General features: G+C 35.6%; 1 protein-coding gene across 3 annotated transcripts in view; it reads right to left on the bottom strand.

Moving 5' to 3' along the window:
* The window catches only part of ADK (adenosine kinase), a 521,042-nt gene that overhangs the window by 104,356 nt on the left and 403,002 nt on the right, over window positions 1-13,684 (bottom strand). For all 3 annotated transcript variants that reach the window (XM_029932000.1, XM_029932002.1, XM_029932001.1), the window contains one exon: window positions 1,996-2,031. In XM_029932000.1, the coding sequence (XP_029787860.1) occupies window positions 1,996-2,031 (36 nt within the window). The remainder of the gene's footprint in view (window positions 1-1,995; window positions 2,032-13,684) is intronic.

Raw genomic sequence — 13,684 nt, 5'->3', positions numbered from 1 at the left:
TGAATAAATACTGGTTATTTTTAGAGGCATTTGGACTGGTCTGTTAACAGACATATCACTAGTTGCAATACTTAGTGGCTTTGGAAACTGATTGGGATTTATAAAAGAAAATGATGGTAGAACAGCAGAGCTGGTAGAAAGAAAAAAAAATGCTCACCTTTCTTTTTTAATCTTTTCATTCCTTTCCTCATTCATGCCCTAGTTTAGAGGTAAAATTAAGGCTGAGAGGGATAAAATGCAGATTTTGTCTAGTCTGTCAGTATACCTGAGAGCACTAACACATTTCTAAAGGTATTAAACTGTTAAGATAAAGTGATTTATTCTTGTTTGATTCTTTAAAAACACCAAGTTTCAAACTTAGGCTATCCTATCACTGTCTAATGGACTAAGGAAACTTTAATGACATTTTAAAATCACTGAATTCCTCTAGATAGGATTCCATATATGGGTTATATTTATTAACAAAAATATTCTACTCATGGCTCTTTATATTCTGCAACACTTGTAGTATTTTAGGGAACTCATGAGGGGATACAGCAAGACACGGTGTGTTTTATCTAATCTAACATATTACTGTCAACATCACCAATAGAGCAGTTTTGCTATGTTGGAAGGTAATAAGATATACTATTATCAATATCATCACTTTGTTTATATGTGATAATCAATTATGGAAGCTTTATGGTAAAAATAAACAATCCTAGAATCAGTAAATAAGAACTAATGGAAAGATTAATGTTGTGTCAGTAAGTAGAAAACAGAAAAAGTTAGTTTCCATAGGATCTAGTTTTTTCATAGAATACTTATACCATAAATTCAATGTCTTCCTCTAAAAAAAGGAAGCTTTATGTCGGGCTGTCAAGTCCTATGACATGGATAACATGCACGTGTATTACTCTGTTGCTCAATAATGAATCTGCCTTTAGTACATTTAAATAATAGTTCCATCACAAATTCATACAACACTTTTCTCTGAAGAGTTCAAAATGAGCTGACTGATACATCCAATCAATGGTTACAGCTTTTCTAGATGGTTGACAATAGTTAGCATGTAAATAGTTTGTATGTTCCAGCTCTAGTCAGTTTAATTTTTTAAAATTACTACCATGCAACATTCCAAGTTGCTGTACAGAACACAGCATTCTACATAAGTCTAGCTCAACATATGAGAGTCATAAAACTTATAAACTCAGTTTATGAATTCTCTGTCAGTTAACCTGGGTTCAGATTAAAGTCAATGTTTTCTAACAATCAACTGGAAGACAGATATCATATAGGTAAAAACATGGTCTTATCTGCCCTAATTTTGTCAACAACAGCCATGTGGAGTTTTGAATCCTGACAGCTATGAGGAAAACAAAATTAGGACCTGGAAATTAAAGCCAATAATTTATATTTGGTCTCAGAAAATTTATATATATTCTTTGCAAAAAAGAAAAAAGAGAGTGAGAGAAGAAAAAAAAAGATTAAAACAGGAAGTTTATATGAGTGGGATTTAAATCAATCAGTCCCTAACAACTGTTAAGTACAACCTTTTGGAAATTAATTTGCATAATGATAATCTACATGTGGTAGGGGTGAAATTATTTAAATGACATTATATTTCACTATTTAGTCTTGCTCCACCACTGCTTTAGCAGTGAATCCTTATGAAATGTAATACAGCTAATGAGGTAGCTTTTTAACTGAACAAACTGACAGGCCCCATATCTGCAGAGGCAGCTTGAAACCGTGCCCAACCTCTTGGCTTCCCAAGAGGCTTTTCAAAATTCAATAAATAACATCTGTAGGCGATGTTGGGTGCAGACCTAGCAGAGTGCGTCATAACACTGTGCTGGCAGAACAAAGAAACCATGACGACTGCCAAGTTTCCATGGCAACTGCTGCGAGGCTCTGAGAGTATAATAGCACATCAATCACTGTCCAAAAGAACTTCATTATCAGCTAGAAAAAACCTTTAGGATCTGTTTAGTGTGCAATTGTGGGTTAACTCACCTCAAAGCCTTGCTCTCTAGCAAAAGTGGCAGCTTCCTGAAATAAAAAAAAAAGAACAGTTAATTATAAAGTGCTAGGTAATGAAGAAATAATCCATTTTGAAACTCATTCAAACAGTCTTCTTTTTACACAATTATCTCAATATACCCACATAGTTCAATTTTTATTCTTACACCAAAAAAGATTTCTTTTTCCCTTGGCATGAAAAAAAAGGGCAGCATAATGTCAACACACTTCACAAGTTGGTATAAAGAAGATGTAGTGCGTGTTTTTACTGTAGCTGTCACAGTGAGTTCAGGTGTTTTGACCCCAGCAAAGAAAGACAATCACTTGAAACCTAAGGAACATACTGGTGGTTGTGTTTTTAATTGAAACAGTACCTTTCATAATGCTCTTCTGTAAAGAAGAATGTCTACTAATAAATGTTTAGATTCAGAAAATCACCATTTTGCAATCCCTAATGAAATTTATTCAGGCAAGGATCATCAGTGGATGCTAAATTCATTAGGTGAAAGGATGACAGGAAACAGGTATTTCATGGAACCAAAATATCACAGATTATATGCCAGTCACAGGGAGCAAAGTATAACTTTATAACGGGAGGATCAAGCTGTCATCACCTTATCCCAGTGATCAATCCTATCAGTTTTTGCCATTAATAGTGGAATCACCAAGTATTCTGTTACAATGCAGTATAAAGGACACAGTATCACCTACAGTTTTCCGACCTCATTTTTGACATTAATTAATCAAAACTTTAATTCAATACCTAGTAATCTACAGAAAATACAGAGGATAGGAGAACAAGTTGAAAGATACAATGAGAAAGCAAATGGAAATAACCATAAAGTAGGACATTCTACAGGACAAATAGCTTGGTCTCTTCAATAAATCAATCTTATAATAACCTGGAGAAGGGAAAAATGACCAAGAGCAATGTAGAGACCTTAATAGAATCCTGTTTTGAACAAACCACCCAAGAAAAGGCATTTTGGGGACCATTAGAGAAATCTGATAATGAAACAGGATTGAGAAAATGATAGGAATTATTAATTTGATAAGGTAAATGCCCTTAATTTTAGAGGTTTATTTTGAAGTATTTAGAGGTAAAATGACATGATTTGTGTAATTTGCTTTGTAATACTTAAAAAAATTCAAGTGAAGTAAAAATGGCAAAATGTTAACAACTATTAAGTCTAGATGCATTCAGTAGTTTTACTTTGTCTGAAAACTTTTGTAGCAAACAGTCTACCTCCTCCTCAATTTCTCTTTTATATAAATGACAGGGTAACAGAAGTTGAACATTAAAAAAAATAGTTAAAAATTTTAAATTCACAATGTTTTTCCTGATTCCTAAATATCTTAAGGGCACAATTTGATGAACATTATCATATCCACTAATGCTCTTAAAACAGGCTATCAAATTACAAAAACACATCTGTGTAACCAAAACCTTTCCTTTTCTGTACTCTCTGTATATATTTTAATTTTAGGACTGATACAGAAAATAGAAGCAATATTACTTTTCAACTTAATTTCCCTCTTGAAAATGAAAAAAAAAAAACTGCAGACAACTGTCAAGAGCCTCTACATCTTAACTTACATTCCTCCAAAATTATCTTTGCCAAGAGATATTAATAGAAGGATGGGACTTGAGCCTAAGTAGTGAGCAGATCCAACTTAACTGAAGCGACTGCTGCACCAAACCATGTAAGGCAGAAAGTAAGTCAATGTCTCCAGCACAAATTTGGGTACTATCTACATGTTAAGGAAAACACTGGGAAAAGAAGCATGTATGCACTTATGGTCCAATGTACTAATGACATATAGATTTGAAGACCTGTTTTGAGGGTTTGAAAAGATCGAAATAGATGATTACAAGCTAAACACTTAAGTTGATAGAAAGGGATAGGATGAAAGTACAAGTCCTTAGGCTGTTCACTAGGGAAGCATAAGGCTGATGGAGTTAGCCTTAGTGAGGATTAACAAAAAATTGAATTAAGATTTTAACAATTGGCCCAAGCAAGCCTCTTTGACAATTTTCTTATAATAGAACTTTATACACTACACAGTCAATAATATTCTCTGGCCTGGATGTCAAGGAAAAGGATAAGTTTCAAATGATATCAACAAAATATTTTTCCAAGCTGTCCAATACAAGAATTAACCAAGCTAATTCTTATATCAAGAAGACAACTGAAAAGCTCTGCTGCAACTACTCATTTATAAAGATCTTCATCAGAGGCATGAAAGAAGCCCAGAGAACTATAAGACATAATTAATATGAAGAATCTGTATGGGAGCACCAAGATGGTTCAGTCAGTTGTGCATCTGACTCCTGATTTTGGCTCAGGTCATGATCCCAGGGTAGTGGGATTGAGACCCGTGTTGGGCTCTCTACTGAGTATGGAGCCTGCTTGAGAGTCTCTCTTTCTCTCTCTCTCTCTCTCTCTCTCCCCCCAGCTCATGTGTGCACATGCTCTCTCTTTCTCTAAAATATTAATGGTAATAATAATAATAATAATAGGGTCTGTATGACTAAAACTGCACTAAGACATAAAACTCAAAATTCAACATATAGTAGTTAAATTCCTTTTTGATGTCCAGTTTTGCTCACACAGATGTAAGCAGCAATTAAGTATGATCTGTTAGGGTATAGTAGAACTGACTAATCGCAAGAAGACACATATATAAACGTCAGATCATTATTCTTTAAGGAAACCAGGCCCTAGGACATTCCACATCTGTAAACTATTCAAACACCAACATATTTCTGATTGAGGAAGGGCATGCTGAAGAAAAGTCAACTCAATTTTTTTATCTCAGTCTCCCCCCATACAGTTTTGCAGACCTGTGCCCTATCACTGAAAAGCTAAGCACTTGTTCTATGACTTAAAAAGATCTTATCTCCTGACTTCCTCCCACCTTCTTTTGATCTTGAGCTGGTGCTCCCAGTCAGTCCATTAGAGAAGGCAGCTGGCTCTCATCACTGCAGACTTTTCCCATAGCTAACCTCTGATCTTGAAGGTGTTTGCAGATACAATGATGGAACAACATTTATTTTTCCCTCCCAGCAAAACAAATAAAACAACATAGGGGAACAGTTTGACCCAGTAAGAATTTCACCAGAATTTTAGTCCTCAGATTCACTGCTTGGAGGGACAAAAAGAGAAGGCATGATGTGTGAAAGTAGCAAAGGAAAATGGCATATAGACATTGTGCGTAAGAGTAAGGCAGGTTCCAAATATCAGGGTTAATTCCAAGTGAACTGATCACACTAAATTCAAAAGGACTTTTTAGTTTGTCTTTGCAGTGAAAGTGAGAAAGGAAACAAGCATGTCCCCATCTGTGCTGCCCCAGGGCGCCATGCGCTGAGTTTCACAAATCTAATGAAGCAGTCAGGTTAAAATCCAACCGCAGAGTAGATGTGACGAGTGGAGAACAGCTAGGGTTAGAATAGAGAAGAAGGGCGGTTCCTAATGCAGGTGATTATCCATGTGATAATCATTATATTTACAGGCTTTCCATTTTAGATCTGACATCAAAAATCACTAAGGAGGAGGGATTAAGGAAATAAACAACCGACAGAGGCTTTCCTACTCCCCTGAGATTGTAGCACTTTCATTCATGCATGACAAGCAACAAAAGCAAAACCAAACAGGCCAGGAAAGAGTATTTCTGAGAAGGCTGGATTTCACATTAACACTTTTTTTCATTTTGATAACTTTCACTATTATTCAGTTTCCCAGACAGGTCACATTTTCAGAATTAGTTCCCATTGTTGTCTATGCTCTAATACAGTATCATTTTTGGTTTACAATGAATGATACTCACATAATATGTCTTTTACAACAGCAAAGTCATTTTTTCCTTCCTGGAATTGAGTGTGTGAATTAAATGACATATAATTAAAGTCTCAGGCTCTCATCTACACCACGTTATTTAGGATTTGCAGTAGGCTTGCTGCTTCATCGACCAGGCTAAAAGGGTGCTAGTCAAACAGCAACCAAATATGGGTTTTGAGGCTTAAGAAAAAAAAGAGGCTGAAATTCATGGTTAATGAAACTATGGAATACTTACATTATGAGCTATTTAAAAGGATTAGCAAGCCACTATTAAAAAGCACAGTCCTCAGATTATACAAGAAAGGCAGAAGAAACTCAAGTGCATGTTTGTGTGTATCAAATAGTTTTTTCCTTTTTATTCAGTTGAGGAAAAAACTTTTCTCTACAGTTTGATAACACCCTAGTTTTAATTTATAAAGTAGAAGGATCTGTCATCAATACTAAATTAAAATAACTTGTCCATATTCTTATTTCAATTCCAATTATTTGTTACTAGTTATGTGGAAATACAAATGATTTCTGTGTTGACCTTGTATCCTTTGATTTGTGAAATTTACTTCTTTGTTGTAGGAATTATTGTTTTGCTTCTATAAAAAAGGGCAATTTTCTATGTTCCTATTAAACATACTACAAAGTTTAGAGAAGTGGGCAAATACCTTTAAAGACAAAATGCACCTCTCTTTTCTCAAGGGTGATCTGAAGGGGATATGACTACCACCCCTACCAGAGTTCATTACCCTTGCCCTCACATTTCTACTCTGCACTTGAAGGCACCAAATCCAGTTAGAATTATTATCTGCTTGCTAATGTTACCACTCTATTTTTGATTTTGGATATGAGGTGTCATGGTAGAGGCTGAAACTTCATAGAATGAAACAAAAAGGGAGAAGATTCAACTCAGGACCAAAGAAAGGTAATTTCTGACTATCCACAGAAAGTAGCCCATCCATCTGAAACAAACAAAGAGGAAGTAGGAAATTCACTGAAGGGTCCCCATGGTCCTCACTCAACTCACAGCAGGAGTCCAGAGCTTCTGGAAAAGCCAAGGGTGAGTGGAGCCACCAAACTAGTTCTGTTTTTACGTTATTCACCTCTCCATAAGACAAGTATTTACCACCTATGTATAGTTTTATAATGTTTATTTATTTGAGTGACAGAGTGCTCACATGCGCTTGAGTGATGAAAGGGCAGAGAGGAGAGAGAGAGAGAGAGAGAGAGAGAGAGAGAGAGAGAGAGAGAGAGAGAGAGAGAGAATCCTAAGCAGGCTCCACATTGTCAGTGCAGAGCCCAAAACAGGGCTCGATCTCCAAACTAGGAGATCATGACCTGAGCTGAAATTAAGAGTCAGATGCTTAACTGAGCTACGCAGGCATCCTGTCCTCCCGTGTACACTTTTAGACTAACAAATACTATTAACCTAGAGGTGTATCACTGCTATAGCTATTGCAGACCTTATAATGGTATTAGACTTTGACTCAATAATATTTTTTTAACATTTAAAAAATGTTTATTTATCTTTTGAGAGACAGAGAGAGAGAAACAGAGAGGGACAGAGACAGAGTGTGTAGGGAAGGAGTAGAGCGAGAGGAAGAAACAGCATCTGAAGCAGGCTCCAGGCTCTTAGCTGTCAGCACAGAGCCCAATGTGGGGCTTGAACTCACAAACCATGAGATTATGACCTGAGCCAAAGTTGGATGCTTAACGGACTGAGCCACCCAGGACCCCTGACTCAATATATTTGAAACAGTACTGTAAATCCTAAATGGTATGGTATAGAGAGTCTAAGAATGTTATGTGTTTTTCTCTCTATGTAAAAAAATTCCCATACTTATGTATACATTTAGATGTATATGTCTAATCTTTTGAATGGCTTTAAATGCAAGGTAATACTGGTCAGGAGGCAGTTACTACTAAATAGAAAGAGTACAGGGCTTAAAATCAGAAGACCCACACTAAGGTTGCAATTTTACAGTACATTTGCTATCACTCAGTATATCAGTTTATACTGATATATAAAATTGATGCCAATGATACCTATTTCATTAGATTGTTGCTAGGAACAAATGGAATATTTAATGTGAAACTAAAATCATTTTGCATATTGAATTCAGGTTCTTGATTTGATCCCAGGATAGTTTAAACAAGTTCCAGAGCCTCCAGAGGATATTCAATGATTTGTCCTATCTGTGGTTCATATGTTTAGGAGATAGCCTCCAAATTGGCTTCCAATGATCCTTGACTGCTGATATTCAAATTTTGTATAATTCTCTCTCCTTGACTGTGGGCTGGACTTAAGTGACTTGCCCCTAAAAATATATGACAAAAGTGACGGGATGCCTTGTTTATTCTCTTGCTCACATACTCTTTCTGAGCTCTTGCCCTAGAGGAAAGCTGCCATGTTATAAGTACACTTATGGAAAGGCCCAGGGCTAACAACTGGTGAAGATCTGAGGTTTGGCAACAGATATATGAATAATTTTGGAAGTACATTCTCTCCTAATAGTGATATGATTACAGCCATGGCTGACATCTTGATTATAGCCTTTTGAGAGACTCTGAGTTAGAGATATCAGGCTAAGCTGTGTCTGGAATCCCTATCTACATTTTATTTATTTTTTATTTTTTTATTAAAAAATTTTTTTAACATTTTATTTTTGAGAGAGACACACACACAGAGTGTGACCAGGGGAAGGTCAGAGAGAGAGAGAGAGAGAGGGAGACACAGAATCAGAAGCAGGCTCCAGGATCTGAGCTGTCAGCACAGAGCCCGACTTGGGGCTCGAACCCACGAATCATGACATCATGACCTGCGATGAAGTCGGTGGCTTAATCGACTGAGCCACTCAGGCGCCACCCTATCCACATTTTAGATAGGAGAATCTTAAGCCTTACATTATGTAACATGGCCCAAATTAAGATATTTTTTCATTCAGATTATATTAATCTTTACAAAAATCCTCACAAAAATCAAATTAAGTGTGGTCAACAGATCAATCACAGGGTGAGCAAATTATGGAAAGATAATTTAGATACATGTTATCTAAATGCTTTTGTTTAATTGATTATGGTTAACCATTTCTTCAATACAGATAAACTGGGACATATTATCTTTTGCATAAAATTAGTTTTTTGGCATCTAGTTTCAATTTACAATGTCTTTCATTATTTGGAAGTAATGATTATCTTACTGAGAATAGAGTATGATATTTAAGTAGTGCCAGAATCCTCAGGTGAGAAAAATATTACTGAGTCAAGCAACAGCTGTAACAGTGATACACTTCTAAGTCAAACTGATATTTAATGATAAAGAACTATTTGCTGTTTATTTCTTTTCATACAATATATCATAAAGACATATGTTGCTTTTAAGCTTTTAATATTTCCTCCTCTTGTCCTTTGGACCAAGAATTACTTTTTCTTTATGCTATCTAAAGGATCATTTATATGCTTTTTATGACACTGTATTAATGTTATATTATTTTTAATATTTTATTAGTTCTGATGAGGAAAATTTTTTTGTTTATTTGTTTATTTGGAAGGGAGAGAGAGAGAGAGTGAGCACGAGTGGAGTGGGACGAGGAAGGATCCTAAGCAGACTCAGTGCTGTCAGTGCGGAGCCTAATGCTGCATGGCTCAAACTCACAAACTGTGAGACCATGACCTGAGGCAAAATCAAGACCCTTAACTGACTGAACCACCCAGGTGTCCCTGAGGAAAAGTTTTAAGTTGAAAACAAAGGAAGGGTACAGAAAAATCATTAAGTAAAATATGTGCCTGGGAACTGCTTTTTAATATAGATTTTATTCACAAAAATATCTGTATTGGCTTTCCAAGGAGTATAACACACACCTTTTTGGGGATTTTCAACCTGTGCTCTGACATTTATTACCATATGCTTCCTGTCAGCAGAATGCAAAACAGAAATATTATTTAATGTTTATTGAGTGCCAAAAACTTAGTGGGGCAAAGTATAAGCTATAAAGACATTCATGGCCCCTATCCAATAGGTTTATAATAAAAGTTACATAGACAGTATATAAATTATACCTCAATAAAATGGACTGAAAAAAACATTAGGCAGCCAAAACATGAGCTAAAATATTAGGTTTAGCTTAGGACATATCTAATCCTTTTACAAAAGTGATTTATTAGCTGATGAATCTATTATAGAAATTCCCCCCTTTAAGCATATTTAATGGTGGTAACTAAAGGAAAACAAAGTTAGGAAAAGTACTTCAAGAAAATTTGAGTGATTAGCTATTTGGGCTAACTTCTAGAATAACCTGAGGTTTTCAGTTAGTGAAGAAAGAGAAAAGATGATACTATCAGAAAATTCTCAGACCAGTGGGCATCTTACTGGATATTTTATTTTCATTTTTAATGAGATATCATATGCTTGCCACAAAGGAAACACTCAACAAATATCTATTATTTTCCTTATCTCACTTGATCCTCATAAAAATCCCATAAAATAGGTTTCTCATATCACAGATGAATACATGAAGGTTCAAAGAGATTGAAGTATGACCAAGATCATATAGTAGTAATTGATACAGGTAGCATTTGGACCTGAGTCTTCCTAAATGGTTTGTGCTGGTCTCCTATAGATGAACTTTCAGTTTTTATGTCTGAAAAAAATCTTCATTTAATTTCTGGTTGTTTTAAAAGATAGTTTGGCTAGGTATAGAATTCTAGGTTGACAATTTTTCCTTTCAGTGCTCTATGGTCTAGTTTGCATTGTTTCAGATGCTAAGACTGCTCTCATTCTAATCTTTATTCCTCTGTAATCAATGTGGCTTAAAGAAAAATCTGGCTGCTTTTAAGATGTTTTAAATCATGATTTCACGCATTTTCATTATGATATTTCTTGGTATGGTTTTGCTCCTTGTTTCTTCTACTAGTGATTTGTTGAACTTCTTGGATTTGTGGGTTTATAGTTTTCATCAGATTTGGAACATTTTCAACCATTATGATTTCAAATATTTTCCATTCTTCCTCCTTTTTCCCAGGACTCTAAATATGTACATTAGATCACCTGACATTGTCCCAAAGCTCACTGATGCACAGTTTATTGTTTTACAAAGTTGATTTTTTCTCTCAGTGTTTAATTTTGAATATTCTCTGCTGTTGTGTTTTAAAGATCACTAATTATTATTATTTTCTTCTGCAATGTCTATTCTCATCCAGTACATTTTTCCTCTCTAGAAGTTCAACCTTTTAAAATATTTTTTATATCTCTTCTTAACAGGCTTGTGCTTTCCTTTACCCTCCTGAAATACAGAATATATTTAGAAATGTTAATCCTTGTCAAATAATTGTAACATCTGTGCCATTTCTAAATCCATTTCTACTGACTGATTTCCCCCCCTCATTTTGGGTTGTATTTTCCTGGATCTTTACATGCTCAACACTTTTGACTGGATGCTAGACATTGTGAATTGCATGTTTAAGGTGCTGGATTTTTTTGTATTACTTTACACATTTTTAGGTTTATTCTGAAATTCAGTATAGGTTACTTGGAAACAGTTCGATCTTTTCTAGGCTTATTTTAAGCTTTGGTAGGTGAAATAAGAGGAGCCTTGAATCTAGAGCAACTATGGAATCTGACTGATGTAATTATCTTTTTGAGTACTCCATTCTGGCTATTGGGGACATAAACTGCTATCAACTGTGTGAGCTTGGGGGTATGTTCTGTCTGCTTCTTTCCAACAGTTTCATCCTTTACCTTGAATACTTTCCTTATACATGTGGTGATCAGTATTCAAGAGCTGAAGACTCCAGGGAACCCCTTGCAGATATTCAGTACGTGCGTTTTGTCTCTGTGCAGCTCTTTCCTCTCTGGTACTCCCTCTTGTAAATTCTACCTGTCTTGCTCTCTTCAGTTCTTAACTCTGTTTCAGTTAATGTAAGACTGTAGACTGCAAACTCTGTTTAAACAGAGTGCTGTGGCAATTGCAGGGATTCTCTCATTTGTTTATCTTCTCTCAGGGATCACCGTCTGGTACGCCTGATGTTTAATGTCTAGAGACTATTGTTTTATATATTTTCTCTGGTTTTATATTGTTTAACGAGGGAAGATTAATCAGGTCTCTTTTATTCCATTACTTCCAGCAGAAGTTCACTGTGGGTCCATCTTAAATTACAGATCTTAAACTATCCTGGCACATTCAACAAATCTGTATTCTCTATTCATTGGTTTAAAAAGCTTATGATCAAGCCAAAGAAAGATGATCAAAACAGATTGATCATTTATTTATCTTAAGCATCTCATACACTACTTTTTACACCTTATTATATGATGGATACAGTTCCTATTCCTATAGGTGATGCACTAATTCATAAATGCCCTATCAATAATTACATATGAAACCCTCTGAAGAATAACTCTACTTAGTTCTAGACCCTTTTCTACATTACATCTCCTATATAATTGTCATTTTCTTGCTTTTTGTTCTACCAACTAGAAAGCTCCAGATAGGTAGTAACATCTTTCCTTTTTTTTTTTTAATGTTTTATTTATTTTTGATACAGAGACAGACAGAGCATGAGAGGGGGAGGGGCAGAGAGAAAAGGAGACACAGAACCAGAAACAGGCTCCAGGCTCTGAGCTAGCTGTCAGTACAGAGCTCGACGTGGGGCTCGAACCCACGAACGTGAGATCTGACCTGAGCTGAAGTCGGCGGCTTAACCGACTGAGCCACCCAGGCGCCCACATCTTTCCTTTTTAAATAAAAAATTTTCCTGGTCATCTCTTTCAACCAACAGAGGGCTCTACTACAATGTATGGTCAGTACATTATACCCAGGGTCAGTGGCTTGCAAGACAAATTTAGCCCACTGCCTGTTTTTATAAATAAAGCTTTACTGGAACATAGCAATACTTATTCACTTACATATTGCCTATGATTGCTCATGTTACTACAGCAAAGTTAACTAGCTCAACAGAGATCATCTTAACTATACTTCTACAGATAAAGTTTGCCAATCCATGAATTATGCTATTAGTAGGATATTTATAAATTTCAAAACATTGTTTTCTCAAGGCCCTATTGAGACCAGGCTCCAGCCTGTTAGCCTCAAGATAGGTAAAATGTGTATCTTTTGACAGGTCTTATTTCTTTCATTCACTGTGCATCCACACACACACACACACACACACACACACACACACAAACTAAAAAAATCTAAAAGTCAAATCATGTTAAAAAAAAAGACAGTAAGATAAATAACCATTTCTTATGAATTTAGATTCCTTTTTATGCAGGACAACCAGAAAGGCATTATGGACCACTGCTTAGCATTAGAGAAAGGGAAGATCTCAGATGGAGAGTGATTAGCATTCTTGTTGACTACCTAATGATTCCTTTCTCTCAGTTCAAAGGTACACCAATGTTCTTTATATTTTCCATATTCCATGCCTGATCCTTCCAAGTTGTCAATGTGTGATACCACTGCCAACATAAAGCCTGCCCCCAAGAACCAATCTAATGGTCTTACTCTAGCCTGGAAGTTTTACAAAATTAACTTTTTGAAAATAAGGCAAAAATAAAATGGAAAGTATATATAAAGTTCAGAAATGGGCAAGTGCACAACTCTACCTGTGAGCAAAGTGGCAAGGGTAAGGTGTGAGATATGGCAGAGGAATATGAATCTTAGCGATCATTAGTTTCTAGCTGTTTTGACTCAACTTCAGACCTATCACAAAAGCTCCCCTATTCCTTAGATATCTTGGTCTTCGGGGGGAGAAGAATTAGAATTGGAAATCCCAGTAATATTCACAGTCCAAAATATTACTGGACTAAATAAAAAAGGAATTTATAGGACATTGGGATATAATAATTTAAA

Source organism: Suricata suricatta, chromosome 2 (assembly GCF_006229205.1).
Source record: "Suricata suricatta isolate VVHF042 chromosome 2, meerkat_22Aug2017_6uvM2_HiC, whole genome shotgun sequence".
Taxonomy (NCBI): domain Eukaryota; kingdom Metazoa; phylum Chordata; class Mammalia; order Carnivora; family Herpestidae; genus Suricata; species Suricata suricatta.
The sequence above is the reverse complement of the archived record's forward strand: the minus strand, read 5'-3'. Positions and strand labels throughout refer to the sequence as shown.